Source organism: Cyprinus carpio, chromosome A13, assembly GCF_018340385.1.
Source record: "Cyprinus carpio isolate SPL01 chromosome A13, ASM1834038v1, whole genome shotgun sequence".
NCBI classification, from domain to species: Eukaryota; Metazoa; Chordata; class Actinopteri; order Cypriniformes; family Cyprinidae; genus Cyprinus; species Cyprinus carpio.
In genome coordinates, this window is record NC_056584.1 from 11394269 (window position 1) to 11410949 (window position 16681).

The window sequence follows — 16681 nt, forward strand, 5'->3', positions numbered from 1 at the left end:
ATGAAAATGGTTTTATCAAGCCAAAGCCTTGTAATGACAATTACTAATAAAAGCATTTGGAATGAGTGCATTGATTCAATATAGTGACAAACAATATCGCAACACTTCAATTTTCCCAGTAAGCTTTGTTCCAAAAACGAGTGGTCTTCGTAGTCGTCATTTTCTCTTTCACACTCGCACACACTGTCTCACCCTTTGAAAAATCATTGTACCTATTGTCTCGCATGAATGGCATTAGTGTGGCTTTGGAGCCAATCTAATTTAAAAGTGGAAATATCAGTGTGGCAGTAATTAAAGCTGCTAAATAGCTGTGTGGTTTGAACACAATAACAGCAGTCCCACCTCGATGATTTTGCGTGCCTCCTTGTAGCGGCCCGTTTGCAGGAATGCAAAGTAAAGGTCGTAGAGCATCATCATCTCGCCTCGCTCCTGACTCAAAAACTCCATGACTGTTAAATGAAAGAGAGATAAGAAAGGTCTCTTTATTCTATCAATCTCATGCAGAGTAAATGTCTTCAAAAATGTGCTTTCAGCAGCCCAGCATTTCATTAATCACACTTCAGTCAAGTGTAAGTGTACATGAAAAACAGAAGCTTCCCACATTCAGTGCATCTGAGTTAAAAGTGAAGTCCTGGGTATTGCGTATCTAGTCTTTTTTAGTCCTTTTGCACACAAGCATGGAAAGTTTTGGTTTATTTATTTTTTCACCCAAGTAAGTTGTACATTTTGTTATCCACACATATTTTGCACCCAGAAATCTGCTGATACCACAATGAAATTTTTGGATTTTTTCCTTTGATTTGGAAATATACCTAGACATTTGTACAATAATATTCTGCTACATATATACCAAAAACAATTAATGAATCAATCAATGAATTAATGACAATATTTTTGGAAACATTTTTTTTTTCTAGATTTAATCTCTGGTAGTACAGCTTTGTAAAATATTATATAAATAACAATCATTTGCATAGCTACCATTGACACACCCACATCTCTTCATTTGACAGGATTGCTTAAATATTATCAGATTTAACAGATGCCTTGTGAAAATTGCCTCCATTGGCACTCAATGGCATACAGATCTGGACTCTTTGCTTGCCACTTCAGAACAATCCAGAGAAGCCACAGCAACACAAAGAGGGTGAACTCATGCAGGTATATGTACGTTTACGTCTATCAATGGGTTTTCTGTAGCGCATGCAGCGTGTCTCTCAGAGTGCCGGGTCATCGGGGGCATAAAGTGGCCCGCACTTAACCCCTTCACTAACCCTGACAAAGACAGAGACTACTGAAACCATCATCATCTAGGCTGTCCAACCTGCCCTTCAGTGGGTGGCACTCTTGAAAACACCGAACACACACTTTCTACATATGACCATCTCAACAGACAGCAGATCAGAACACACACAGACAATCTACTTGTGACTAACAAGTGACACACAGAAATGTGATTAATGTGCTGTACGTGTGTGTGGGCGTTACACACCTTTCTGTAATAGCTCGGCATCTCCTTTTTCCACCAGACCGCAGATGAGGTCGTGGATTTTGGGCATCTGGTTGTATTGTTTATGGACCTCCACAGTGGCATCGAATGCACCCGCATAGTTCCCACTATAGAAAAACATGACATATTACACCAAAACAGCACTACACATGTACCAGTATCTTCAGGTTGTTATTACTGCTGAAGCTTTTAACATAATGGACATTTAAACACACACACACACAAAAAAAAATGAATTAAATATTTAAAAAATACATGCAAAGTTAAACGGTTACATTGTCTTAAGCACAAACATTTAAAAGAAACGGCACTTGTCACAAACCACTTTATTGTTCTTAATGACAAATTTTAGTTACTTTATTTAACACCAAATTGCCCTTTCAAAATGTAATATCACAAAGTAAATTTGAAAAAAAAAATTATAATGCATTATATAATAAATATATACACATTTCTAAATAAACACTTCATGGCTATGTACAACAGAGGTCTTTAGCTTCTTGCAACTTCCTGTGGCTCTCGCCTTCCTCTACAGCCCCCAGTGCCCTCACCCCCAACCGGGCCACTTGGCAGAATATGGCAACAAAATTAGATCTGCTCTCACCCCTCTCTCACATCATCTTCCCTCTCTTTGCCCCTTTCTAACAAAGAGCTCAGTGCCGGGGCTGACAGAGGCCTGACAGAGGAATAAAGCAAAGCAATAGACGAGAAAAACACCACTCCAATCATTCTATTGTGACTGCAGTGGCAGCCATCGAGTGATTGGGTAATTACCACGCCAATCACACAGAGGTCAAAGCAGATAAGGCACCGGCATGAAGGGCGGGTGTGGAAGGAAAGTGAACCGGTGGGGTTTTAACAGGTGTAATTTCAGTAGTGTTTTCAACCTCAGAGATTATACAGTCAGAGAAGGGATATGTGCTTTAGAGAGAGGTGACCTTGGAAGGTGGGTTGAATGGGAGGAGGGAGGGAGATGGACAAAAAACAGGGCAGTGATTGAGCCGGAACGTGACGCCAGCTCTTAGGCAATCGCACTTAATTGGAATGAAGAGCGACAATATTATTCATCAAGCGGGAGTCAAGAGCCAATTCAAACACACGCTGGATGATTGCGCAATGCACTTGAGCGAGAGAGAATTTGGACAGCGTTGCATTTGATTAAGGCCCATGTAAAAAAAAAAAAAAAAAGCTATAGGAGAGAGACTGACAGAGAAACAGAGACATCCATCAGTCAACTCTATAATTTCAAATTTGTTTTGCAATTCACAAATTACTGATTGTGAATCACAGGACTGTTAGTTACAGCATTTCTTATTCAATACATAATAAATACAGGCCCCAAAAAGTAACTTAACAATGAATGAATTTCACTGTATGAGAAAACAAACCAAGTGACATCTGTAAACAAATGATGCTAGAGAATTTCTCAGAACTAACTTCACTTTTCTGAGCCTTTTTTTTTTAATCAGAAACTGACAATATATTTATTGCTTTACAATCTGATCAACTTTTCTGTGAAAGTTTTGCTTCTAAAGTGTGCTTGTGCTTTAAAAATAAATGATACTTGGTTTCATATTATGTTAAATAATAAAGACACTCATAAAATGTTGCGAACAGTGAATATTTAGGGTTGAGGTTTGACTTTATGGCAAAATAAACACTGATAAACACAGCTGGTTTATTTTTCCATACTGACTAACTAACCATACATTATCTCATGTATTTATCCAATGTATTAAATAAATAAAAATACATATAATATACATTTGAGATAAAATTACTTCAAGTAAGAAAAAAGAAACCATGGCAAGAAATTAGAAAGAGATATAAGAAATATGTTACCTTAAAAATTACACAAATACTGATGACCACAGAAACAAATGTTTTATCATTGGCTAATTCAAGAGAAATTCATGAAAATAAAAAATGTAAGAAAATGTCAACATTTCCAGCATTTATACATATACAGTGAATTCTTTCTACCACAGAGAAGACTTGATATATGTATTATTTAAATATTACTACATATACTACATATAATTGTTTATAATTTTAATATATTTTAAAATGTATTCCTGTAATGGCAAAGCTGAATTTTCATCAAGTCTTCAGTGTCACATGATCCTTCAGATGAAAACAGTAATATTTTAGTGTAAACCAGGATTCAGGGTATTTTATTGTTTTATTGTTAAAACTTTTTACTGTTTAATTTGATATTTTTTATGAATCTTTTTTTTTTTTGCATTCTTTTTTTTTTTTTTTAAATACCTTGCTGACTCCAAAAAATATCTTGATGAATTCTGAACTTTAATAAGGTCAGTAAAACCTAGGAAACAAAAGGTAGGAAATATTTGACCTCATTTTCACCTGACACTGGAGTGTTCTCAGATTATAACCACAGAAGCCAGGACTGAAAACAAACCCTAAACTCAACAGAACTTCTAAACCGCTGTATTTACTGACGAGGCCTGATGGAAGCAGAAATTCCTTGAACTATTCTATTTATTCAGAACATCACTTGAATATGATGTGACACAGATGTTATGCTTCCCAGCCCCCCAAAGCATACCCAGCATAAAACCAGAAGACTTCTTCACAATTCCCATCAATATGAGATGAGTCGTCCACAACGGCAATTACCCCACCCCCTCCTTCAAAACCCAACCCCCCTTCTCCACCCTCGCCTAACTTAACCCCCCAAAAAAAGAATTAACCATGCTGAAGGCTTCATAATTTCCCCGGATACAATTTAGCTGTCAGTGGCGCTCAGGCTTACTGCAACATGTTCCTCTTAATGTCACTAACTTTGCATGTCAAGCACTTTCCAGCCAATTAAGTTGAAGGAGAATAAAAAAAGCGAATGCGAGTGCTTTGCGCGAGGAACCTGAAGGATTAGACAAGAAAGCTAATTTCATCCACCCCTCTTCTGAACCTCCTCTTCTTGTGACACTCTCCCTACATCCCTGACTCCCATCTCTTTTGTTACCGAGACTGGCACCCATGTTATCACCCTTTCCACTTTTAAAAGAGACTGCTTTTTTTTTAATTTCTTTTCCCCTTTACATTTAAGTGTGTGTGTGTGTTGGTAGTTAGGGAGGGTTAATGCTCAGTGGCTTGACTTGGAATCGAACACATCTATCAAACACAAAACTACAAATGTGGCAATGATTTTTAAATGCAAATGGTCCCGATTTAAACTTTCCAGAAACCGTCCTTCCTCACTATATACAGTATGGAAGTAATGCAGTTTAAAACAAACATCTGACAGCCTGTGACGTCCCCTCCCTCTTTTTAGAGCTCAAAAAAAAAAAAAAAAATCCCTTCCACAAAAAAGTTCTGGCAATTCCCTTTGTTAGGCTCATTAGAGCCTGAGGATACGGATGGGGAGCGGCGGCTGCTGTTGTCGTGGAGACGGGCTGACGGCTGTCAGAGTTAATCCCATAGAGAAGTGTTCATTAAGTCATTACAGATGACATGCTGACGAGACACTGACACACAGCGCTTTGTCCTTTTTAGCGCAGCCCAAACCAAAGAGGAGACAGAGACGAGTGCAGAGAGATGGATGAGGGCAGAACGGAGAGAACGCTGGAGAAGATAAGAGTCATCTACAGCAGGGGAGCCAAAGGCCGGACTGGAGAAAATCTGTTGGTGTATCGATGGTGTGTGTAAACTAGGGGGGCGGAATGGAGGAATTGTGTTGGTGTGTTGGTGGTGTGTGTAAACTCCTGTTTTAAATTTTTACTGACAATAATACTGAACTTAAAAAAAAACAACAACCTTTAACTAACTTTAATAAGTAGTCTTAAACAACAAACAACAACAGAGTCACTTTGATTAAAGTTTCCCTTCCAAGTCAAACTCCAAAAGTGCTAAATTAGTATTAATGTATTACTGTATATCTAATGTTAATGTTTGCCAAGAGTTATTAAAGTATTAAAGTTTGAAGTAAACGAAAAGTTCACACTAAAACAATTTTTTTGTCGGTAATGAAAATACATAAAAAATAAAAATATCAGAAAACAACTTTAAAAATAACATTAGAAATGTTGCCTTGGCAACTAACTGAAATATATAAGTAAACTAAAATTAAAACTGAAATAAAAATGTATTAAACCTCAATAGAAATATTTTTAAATAAATAAAAATAACTGACAAAAGCACAAAAATTACATTAAAATTAAAACTGACAATAATAATAAAAAAATTAAATAAAATTGGTAAAATTAATAAATAATTTAAAAAATAAACTGCATGTTAACTGTATATTTCAGCTAATTTCACTAATTTAGCTTTCAGCTATGCTGGATTGATAATTTTGGAAATAGATTTTTATTTTACTTTTTTTTTATTCTAATTTTTTTAATTTAGCTTTCATGAATAAATATCATTTTTCCCCCTAATAGTCAGAAAAAAAATATTCAATCAGGCCTGGCTGCTGTGAGCTTTGAGGCTCTCCTCCACTGGAATGTGTGGCTGCCAGTCACAGTGCGTGTGTGTGTGAGTGTGTGTGTGTGTGTGTGTGTGTGTGTGTGTTTTTGTGTTTGTGTGTGTCCTCCACGTGTGTGTGTGTGTGTGTGTGTGACGTGATGTAAACGTTCACGGTTTATCAGAGTCGCCGCTGAGAGTCGCTCTGATCTCTCCGTATCTGCTCCTTAATAAACCTGAGCTAAATTGGAAACCTTATCGCACACAAGGCAGCAATTAACGCTTGCACGTGCCAGTGTGGTAGCGGCACTCGAGTGACAGAAAAACAAACAGTCTCGGAGGGGCACACAGGAAACCCGTATGTGTATGTGTGTGTTGACTCTAGCGCTATCAGTGAAGGTGTATTGCCAACCTCAATATCCCACAGCGGGGAGGGGGAAAGGCACTTACGCAGTGCACCACATGGCCCAGGCAAATCCAGTAATTAGCACAGGGTGCATAATTAACATGCAAATTAGTTGATCTGCTTAAAAGCCGCTCTTGCAAATAGACCAGAATGGAGGTGGGGCGGGAAAGAGGGGCCAAACTTGTGGAAGTTAATTCCTTTTCCCACCATGCTGCATTTTGCTAAGGTAATGACAGATTATATGAAAGGAACAGTGAGACAACAAGCTTAGGGAGGAGTGGAACTCTGCCCTTTGCAATCTGACATTGTTATTAATGTTTGTTTTTAGATTATGTTGTTTCCAAACTCACTACTTGATGGGGTCAGACTATATATATATATATATATATATATATATATATATATATATACAAATATATGGATTCAAAATCTGCATATACCTTTTACCTTCTACCTTTTACCGAAACAGCCAAACTGTTAAAAATAAATGTCAGGCATTCTCTTACCTTTTACCTTCTACCTTTTAGGGTGTGAGGAGTAGATGGTGCTGGGATCATTCAGGAGGGTGTGCAGAGTTTAGGTGGTTTACATAGTTTTACCGACTCACCTCTCCAGATAGCAAGTGATGAGGGGTGAGCAGAGGTTACTAGATGGTTTGGCCAGGCCCAAAGTGAAGATCGTCTCCTGGAGCCGTCGAATAGTGTTGGCATCTCCCTTCATCGCAGCGGTATTCATCGTGAGGGTGAGCAAACTGATAGTGCTGTCCCTTAACTGCACATCCTTCTCCTTCATCTCCTTCAGCATATCGATCGCCTCTATATGACATCAGAATGAGAAAAAGAAAGAAATATAGATTAGCCAAAGAGGTGCTCAGACATTTTGACTAGTTATTTTGACTAGTTATTCAACAACCAACTCACAACTCAATTCAACTCGAGTATGTAGATTGCTTTTATCGAGCGGGTTGACAATCCTAATCGATTTTAAAGGATGAAATTTTAAAATTTAATGCTGAACCTCTACATGCAACTAGTATAGAAGTGGTACTCAAGGCGCAGTTTCATAAATTGCAAGTGCAGATTATTTGTATATCTGTACGCTAAGCCGTTCCATGATGGGCCGGCGCCAGATGAGAGAGTGCGAGAGAAAGAGCGAGAGAGGGGAAGAGGTGATAAAACCCCCTTAGATAATTTCATGTGGGGAAAACAAACCGCTATTAAAACAACAATTTTACACTCAGCGGGGATGCAAATGCTGCCATATAATGCCAATTCGCTGCTAATTACTACTTGCATTCCGAAACGAGACTACAATTACAGAGGCCCCCCCACAATAGTAGGCTATTTTTTTCACGGGTTCCCTGCGAAAGCATGCCAGGAAATTATAGGTGTGCGCGACGTGCCCGGCGTGAACTCGGCAGGCTCTGGTCGTGGATACGCTGCAGCTTTTGGGGCTACCGTAATGGAGGCTTTTTAAACTGGGCGATGCTCCCATCTGGCAGAGGGGAGAGGGGTCTCACCTCCACAGCTGGCTCTGTCCACCAAGCCAGATAATTAAGATGTGTTTTAACGGCTGTGTTTAGAGGCTAGCTAATGGGCTGATACCGATAGGGCCTGTTGCCACTGGCGATACTAATTATCTAGAACCGAGAGAGAGCGACACAGAGAGAGAATGAGGATAACCTCTCACAGCTGTGTGCATGTGGGAGTCAGCGCTGGCCACAGTCAGTCAGGGCAAACGTCCCAAATTCCCATGACTCACAGCAGTACTGGCTGTTCATCTCCATTTTCTTCACAGTACTTAGATAAAGTAGATAAGGGCTAGTTTTCATGCCATTAGCGACTGCAAAAAATTACCATCTGAGCACTTATTGTCTTCAACTGGTTGATAAACAGTCCCCCCCACTCACAACTTTATGTGGTTGAGTAATTATTGTTTGTTTCAGGATTCCTTACAAAAGCAAATGTTTTGATTAACACAAAAGTATTTGACACGTTCCCTGGAAAGTATAAATTATATGCATAGTTTAATTTGAACATTTTAGTTTTTGTTTTCTATAAACTGGCAACATTGTTTAGAACTTTCACATAAGTACAAGAAAATATGCGTACACAAAAACCACCTAAAATTTCACTGACGGGAAAAATGCATATTTTAAAGAAAATAATTAAAAAAAAATTCTATCCCACTAGCTTCACCAAACAGAAGTGCAATTATTGACAAAGCTTAGGGAGGAGTGGAAAACTCTGCCCCCTTAACAATCTGACATTGTTATTAAATGTTTGTTTTTAGATTATGTTGTTTTCCAAACTCACTACTTGATGGGGTCAGACTATATTATATATATATATATATATATATATATATATATATATATATGGATTCAAAATCTGCATATACCTTTTACCTTCTACCTTTTACCGAAACAGCAACACTAAAGCTGGGATCATTCAGAAGGGTGTGCAGAGTAGAAGGTGCTACACACAGACAGGAACAGTGCAAAGTTTAGCAAGTTTCCATAGTTTTACCGACTCACCTCTCCAGATAGCAAGTGATGAGGGGTGAGCAGAGGTTACTAGATGGTTTGGCCAGGCCCAAAGTGAAGATCGTCTCCTGGAGCCGTCGAATAGTGTTGGCATCTCCCTTCATCGCAGCGGTATTCATCGTGAGGGTGAGCAAACTGATAGTGCTGTCCCTTAACTGCACATCCTTCTCCTTCATCTCCTTCAGCATATATATCGATTGTATATGTATTAAGTATGAGTGAGAGAAAGAAATATATATTAGCCAAAGAGGTGCTCAGACATTTTGACTAGTTATTTTGACTAGTTATTCAACAACCAACTCACAACTCAATTCAACTCGAGTATGTAGATTGCTTTTATCGAGCGGGTTGACAATCCTAATCAATTTTAAAGGATGAAATTTTAAAATTTAATGCTTGAACCCTCTACATGCAACTAGTATGAAGTGGTACTCAAGGCGCAGTTTCATAAATTTGCAAGTGCAGATTATTTGTATATCTGTACGCTAAGCCGTTCCATGATGGGCCGGCGCCAGATGAGAGAGTGCGAGAGAAAGAGCGAGAGAGGGGAAGAGGTGATAAAAACCCCCTTAGATAATTTCATGTGGGGAAAACAAACCGCTATTAAAACAACATTTTACACCCAGCGGGGATGCAAATGCTGCCATATAATGCCAATTCGCTGCTAATTACTACTTGCATTTCTAAACGAGACTACAATTACAGAGGCCCCCACAATAGTAGGCTTTTTTTTCACGGTTCCCTGCGAAAGCATGCCAGGAAATTATAGGTGTGCGGCGAGTGCCCGGCGTGAACTCGGCAGGCTCTGGTCGTGGATACGCTGCAGCTTTGCTACCGTAATGGAGGCTTTTTACTGGGCGATGCTCCCATCTGGCAGAGGGGAGAGGGTCCACCTCCACAGCTGCTCTGTCACCAAGCCAGATAATTAAGATGTGTTTACGAGCTGTTTAGAGGCTAGCTAATGGGCTGATACCGATAGGGCCTGTTTGCACTGGCGATACTAATTATCTAGAACCGAGAGAGAGCGACACAGAGAGAGAATGAGGATACCATCATCACAGCTGTGTGCATGTGGGAGTCAGTGCTGGCCACAGGCAGTCAGGCAAACTCCCAAATTCCCATGACTCACAGCAGTACTGCTGTTCATCTCCATTTCTTCATAGTACTTAGATAAAGTAGATAAAGGGCTAGTTTTCGTGCCATTAGCGAACTGCAAAAATTACCATCTGAGCACTTATTGTCTTCAACTGGTTGATAAACAGTCCCACTCAAAACTTTATTGGTTGAGTAATTATTGTTGTTTCAGGATTCTTACAAAAGCAATGTTTTGATAACACAAAAGTATTTACACTTTCCCTGGAAAGTATGAATTATATCATAGTTTAATTTGAACATTTAGTTTTTGTTTCTATAAACTGTCAACATTGTTTAGAACTTTCACAATAATACAAGAAAATATGCGTACACAAAAACCACTAAAATATCACTGAAGGGAAAAAATGCATATTTTAAATGAAAAATAATTAAAAAAAAAATTCTATCCCACTAGCTTCACCAAACAGAATTGCAATTATTGACTAATTCATACAAGTTTCTTAAACACTGTCCATTTGTCATTGTAATATGGTTTTAAAATAAATTATTACTTTTATTCAGCAAGGATGCAATAAACTGATCAAAAGTGACAGTTAAGACATTTATAATATTACAAAAGATTTCTATTTTTCAAATAAAGCGGTTTTCCAACATCTATTGAGCAGAAGACTTATTTAACCTGTTAAACATATTTGACCTATTAAACATCTTATTAATCATTACACAACATTAAGCAGCAAAACTGTTTTCAATACTGATAATAATAAGAAACGTTTCTTAAGCACCAAATCAGTATATAAGAATGATTTCTGAAGGATCATATGACAATGAAGACTGGAGTAATGATGCTGAAACTTCAGCTTTGCATCACAGGAATAACTGAACTATTTAAGAAACATTTATTTTAAACTGTAACATTTCACAATATTACAGTTTTTACCTTATTTTTGATCTATTAAATGCAGCCTTGGTGAGAATAGGAGACATTAAAAATCCTACAAACCCGCAGAGAGTGTACAGAGGGAAATCAACCTACAAACACCCATTTATAGTTGCATATTAAACTGTGAAGTTCAGTAGGAGAAAAAATCCCTCACCTTTACTCAAAGAGTATTCCTACAGTGTTTGACGATAACAAGGACCTCAAGTACGGAGAGTAACGGTATGCGTATGGCAATATACAATGTAGGCCGACCTACAGCAACACACACACACACACAAACACAGACAGCCAGCTTGTTTTAGGCCACAAATTCCAATCTGTCACTTCATCACCCTGCAATTTTTGTCCTGTTGTTATGCAAATCCAGCGCAGCGCTCCGTACTGTCAGGAAAAGTGATGAGCCAAAAGGAACATTGAACCAGGGAACAGGAGGTTCAGCAGGGTCATGCTGAGTTTTTAAGAGGCTGCTTTTGTATGATAAAGCTCTGTTCACTTATCTACTCAGTCATGCTGTTATTCGGGCACAGATCTCATCCTTTACTGCTTTTTTGAATTTTTGAGGATTGTTTTATCAAGATCCCAGCAGTCAGTCCATTTAAACAGAGGCTTGTCATTTAAGAAGTGCTCGTCTAAAAAGTGCCACATGTTATGTGTTAACAGCTGGATATGAATTGAAGCAATGGAGGCTAAGTGGATCGCCGGAGGGCGTCGTGACAGCGATACCCACGAGAGGATTAGAACTAACAACCTCTTGATTCTTAGGCTGTCGCTCTAGGCACTCAACCATGTAGTTTTCTTATGGCCTAGGGCTTTACAAGCATTGTTGTACACAGCACATAGATGTAGTACAACATTTCAGCCATATAAAAGGAGGTTATGTGCTAAAGCTGGATGAAATTCATGCAGAAAGGGCCGCATTTGCTTTAATGTACCTAAATGTAAGTACTTGCCATTAAAAAAAAAACATGTGCTTGGATCTCCTATTCACTTTCTCTGTAGAGAAATATCACTTATGCTGTTTTAGAAGTCATAAAGATGTGTAGGTTTTAGAATACACCCTAAGAAATTGTACAAAAATCATGAGCAAAATAGGTTGGAAATGTCACAGCTCAATGGTGTCAGTGCACATGCACTAGGATATGACTCTGAGATGTCAACTTTTGCACAATACTAGGACTTCCTGATGAGTGTGTCCTCGAGTTACAGATGAACGAGCAAGACAGACTTCAGAGTCCCAAATGAAGCCCCTCAGACCACTCTCTGGTCATATGGAGCACGGTTCACACATCGCTGGACCACAAACAGCAACTGAGCTGAACTTCAGCCATATGAGAAAGCTCTATGATGGCCGACAGCTCAAATTCTTCCCTTCTGACAGAACTACTAATCACACCCAATCAGCTGCTGGTGGTAAATGGGCCCGAATGGACGGCTAGCAGTGAAGCATCCCGGCCCACTGTCTGATACCACACACACTGAGGTAAACAAATATCACACAGCCCATTAATCCTCCAGCTCATTCCACGGCCTTCTGCCAGCCTGTGAACCGGCAATGGCATTTTGCGAACTCCGTAACAAAGGTAAGGACACGAGGGAGAAAAAAAAACAGACGGAGGAAGGAACAAGCAGTGAGGAAAGGGTTTCAAACAAAAACAAGGCCATTAAAAGCCAGGTCAGCTGGTGAGCTGAGGTGCCACGAGTCATGATCTTCAAGCGCATCGGGATGCGGCGGTGATGCGGGCAGGCTGGGGCGCTGAGGTGTGTTACCGTGAATGACAAGCTCCAAGCGCACATCAGCGGGATAATGGCCACCGACTCGCTCTGATGGACACACATATACATACACACACACTTCCCTCATCACACACTTTCGCCTGAATTCACATGCAAATGTGCGTGTGAAATACTCAAGCACTTTCCCCACCATGATATGCCATTAGTATCAGGACGGATTTCAGTAATTCTGTTAAATTGCAGCCGGTCCTGTAATTTTCCCTCGCTCGGTGACAGGATGAGTCCGAGCGAGAGGGGGGGGGCAGCCAAAGAGTGACACGCATTGTGAAAAGAGAGACGGAGCGTGTATTTTCACCATCACTGTGTGCACAAAGCAAAGAGGAAACACTTTTATTGTAATTGCGTCTTACATGAGCATGGAGAAATCCACCGTGGAATTCAGATAATGGCTGATTAATGTCCCCATGCGGACAGACAGGTGTCTCAGACCTCACTCTCGCACACAGACATGCTCACATGGCCGCTAACTGAACGTCGCCTTCAAGAATCTAATTAAGCAAGTGACCACCTTTTGATTGTGCTGTGATAAGTAATATAAGATGCTCATTGACGTACTAAGTGGTTTAAAAAGTAAGGCAAGGCACACCTAATGTGACAGCCCACATTATTTGTGACAAACTAAACTAAATGATTTCATTAATCTGGGATGGTGAAAATAAGAGGGCATCTGTAATTATTTCAGCAGGGCCTGAAGCTTTCACATGGGCACCGATGCGGCCACGAACCTTCCAGCTTGCCATGTTTGGAAAGCACTCGGACCAAGGCCACATACTTCTGAGCATCCAGCGCTACCTCAGAGTCCTTGCGAGCCCTGAAATGCCAAAGAAGAAAGAGTAAACACAGGTTGACAAATTCATTTTTAAGTCCCATTCTACAAATGTTTCAAATTTCAAAGGGATAGTTTACTTGAAAACTAAACTGTCATTATCTGCTCACCCCCTCATGTTGTTACAAATCCTTCTGAATTTATTTTATTTGTGGAAGAAGGTGATTTTTTTATTCTGTAATTTTTTACAAATATCCTAGCCACAAAGCGCTAAAATGACCATATGACTCAAATAAATTAGTGATTGTCTGACCAAAAAACAAACAATATTAAAGTCATTGCTCAATGATCATTTGAATATTCACTCTACTTCACTCTCGCATGTTAATGAGCACTCGTGAGATAAATAAAGATGTGAACTAGGGCTGTCAAACTGATTATTCACGATTGATCGCATCCAAAATAAAGGTTTGTGTTTACATAATATATGCGTTAGTACTGTGTATACTTATATGTATAGAAAAACACACGAACATATATGTATATATTTAAGAATTATATGCAATATATACACAGATCAGGCATAACATTATGACCACTGACAGGTGAAGTGAATAACACTGATGATCTCAACATCACAGCACCTGTTAGTGGGTGGGATATATAAGGCAGCAAGTGAACATTTTGTCCTCAAAGTTGTTGTGTTAGAAGCAGGAGAAATGGGCAAGAGTAAGGATTTAAGCGAGTTTGACAAAGGCCAAATCGTGATGGCTAGACGACTGGGTCAGAGCATCTCCAAAAATCCAGCTTTTGTGGGCTTACTGGTCTACAGTGGTCAGTATCTATCAAAAGTGGTCCAAGGAAGGAACAGTGGTGGACTGGCGACAGGGTCATGGGCGGCCAAGGCTCACTGATGCACGTGGGGAGCGAAGACTGGCCCGTGTGGTACGATCCAACAGATGAGCTACTGGTCAGGGCTGTTTTGGCAGCAAAAGGGGGACCAACACAATATTAGGAAGGTGGTCATAATGTTATGCCTGATCGGTTCAGTTCCTTCTGGTTCTCGGATCTGATTGGCTAAGAGGAGTGTGATATTCAAGTGAAATCGGAATTCCAACCATTTCACCATTTGAATCACTCCGCTTTCTAAGTATGTATGTATTTCTAAGAGCGAATGTAGTTGTGGTTGTGGATGTCCAATTTAATTTAATAAATAATACTGTTTTTGTGTCACAGAATGAAGTTTTAAGAGTTTTTATGTGAGAATGTACTTAGACTTCAAATATGCGGTTTGTTAATTAAGATGACGTCTATTTAAAAAACTGCTTCAACGTTTTCAGAGATGTGAGCTCCAGAGCGTCAGCGGCCGTTCAAGGCTCAAGAACCTGCTGAGAGCAGCTTCACCTCGGCCAGATCTTCTGGAATTTGCTGTTGGCTCAGATGTCTCTTTAGTGGTTAAACATGAGATATAATTTGTTTTGTGTAAATCTCACAGGTAGTCTTAGGTCTCATTAATACATTTGTTGCAGAGCAAATAGTTTTGGCTGAGGGCGTTATGTTTTATGTAACTTTACTGCTGTTTATCAGAGCGCTGCCTTTGTACGTTGTACTAAATAGCTGTTGTTGTTGTTTATTAAAAATTTTCATTCAATAAATAATATTTTTAATAAATAATAGTAGCATTTAATAACATTATTTAGTATTGAGAGAGTGTGTTCGGGATGGTGATTAGTTACACTATTCCACCATTAGATTTCCACACGAGACTGCAGTCAGCAGTAAAGACTTTTATATTGAAAGACTGAAACAGGGTTGTAAACAAGGAAGATATTTTTACTTTCAACAACAGCTTGTAAGACGCAGCCAACAAATGCACTGAGCAGCGCTGTCATCGGAATTCACTGTTAAGAGATGAATGGATATTAAGAGATTGATGTATCGCTTTCCTCGGCAGACATTCAAACCAATGTTATATTGTGAATGAGATGATGAATGAATGCTGTATCAGATGCAGGTAATCACAGTCCATCTCTCTTGCATAATACTCTACTGTACAATACAGTGAGCATTTAATACAGTAATACAATAAGCTTTTAATGAAGCAACTCAACATTCCTTCGTTACTAGCTCTAAAGTGACGTTTTCAAATTAGTAACAGAGGCTGGTGCTCAGCTGTTAAACTGTCAATGTGAGATTTGAACCTGTGGCGGCAGGAAGTAGTTTGCACAAAAGAGGGTTTTTTAAAACACTCTGTTGTTGTTTCTTATGGATTTACTTAATCGTTCCATCAATCTGTTGTATAAACGCAATATCTTTTTTAGATACTATAAATATTCACAGTACACAAGCATATATTATGTAAACACAAACTTTTATTCTGGATACGATTAATTGATTTGACAGCCCTAATGCGAACAAATTGTTCTATGAAGGCAGATCTTAATGAATTGGTTGATTTGCTTCACAAAACTGGTCTGAATGATTTGTTTAGAACAGTACAAATTGACTGATTTGGTTCTCAAGTTCAACGGACTTCATCAAGTGGCAGTGGTTGAAGTCATCGTGAAACAGAATTACGATCATTTTTTTTTATAAATATTGCACACGTCATCAGAAGATGTGGAACATAGTCGTATGGACTACTTTTATGTTGCTTATGAAGCTTGAATGCTCCATCTCTATTCTATAGGATGACTAAATTATTACATTTTAATTACTTAAACTGTTCCTTTAACTGTCAACAAGCGAAACAAGTATGTTTGAATGACGATGATAATGTGTACTTCTAACTTACAATTCCATCTTTAGCTTGAGGGCTTCCTCGGCATTGTCATGCCGACAGCACAGGTTGATGAGCATGGCATATGCAGCAGGAGACATATCTGCTTCATACTGAATTTTAAGCTCCAGCGCTCGTTCTAGTTTCTGATGAGACAGACAAAGTTATGGGAAAAACTAGTGACTAGTGACAGACTGCCATTCACCGCATTTTACAACATGGAAGCAAGCTACAACCTACAAATGTGTGAGACTTGAAATTTATTAGCTACTATAGGTAACAAACTAGAAAAATAAAGTGCAGTAAACTAAAATTATTTCAACATCAAGCAGCATAACAGACCATTTTGTAGAGCTAAAATAACAATGGCTGACACAGGAAGTCTTGCACATTCAAGTTAAAAATGGCCGAACCCACC

At 39.0% G+C, this 16681-nt stretch overlaps 1 protein-coding gene across 1 annotated transcript in view; it reads right to left on the minus strand.

Moving 5' to 3' along the window:
* Window positions 1-16681, minus strand: part of LOC109079124 (leucine-rich PPR motif-containing protein, mitochondrial-like) — a 49942-nt gene that overhangs the window by 19326 nt on the left and 13935 nt on the right. The window contains exons 21-25 of the mRNA XM_042768805.1: window positions 16279-16409; window positions 13444-13529; window positions 6949-7156; window positions 1493-1617; window positions 343-449 (exon numbers count right to left, since the gene is read on the minus strand). Of these exons, the coding sequence (XP_042624739.1) occupies window positions 343-449; window positions 1493-1617; window positions 6949-7156; window positions 13444-13529; window positions 16279-16409 (657 nt within the window). The remainder of the gene's footprint in view (window positions 1-342; window positions 450-1492; window positions 1618-6948; window positions 7157-13443; window positions 13530-16278; window positions 16410-16681) is intronic.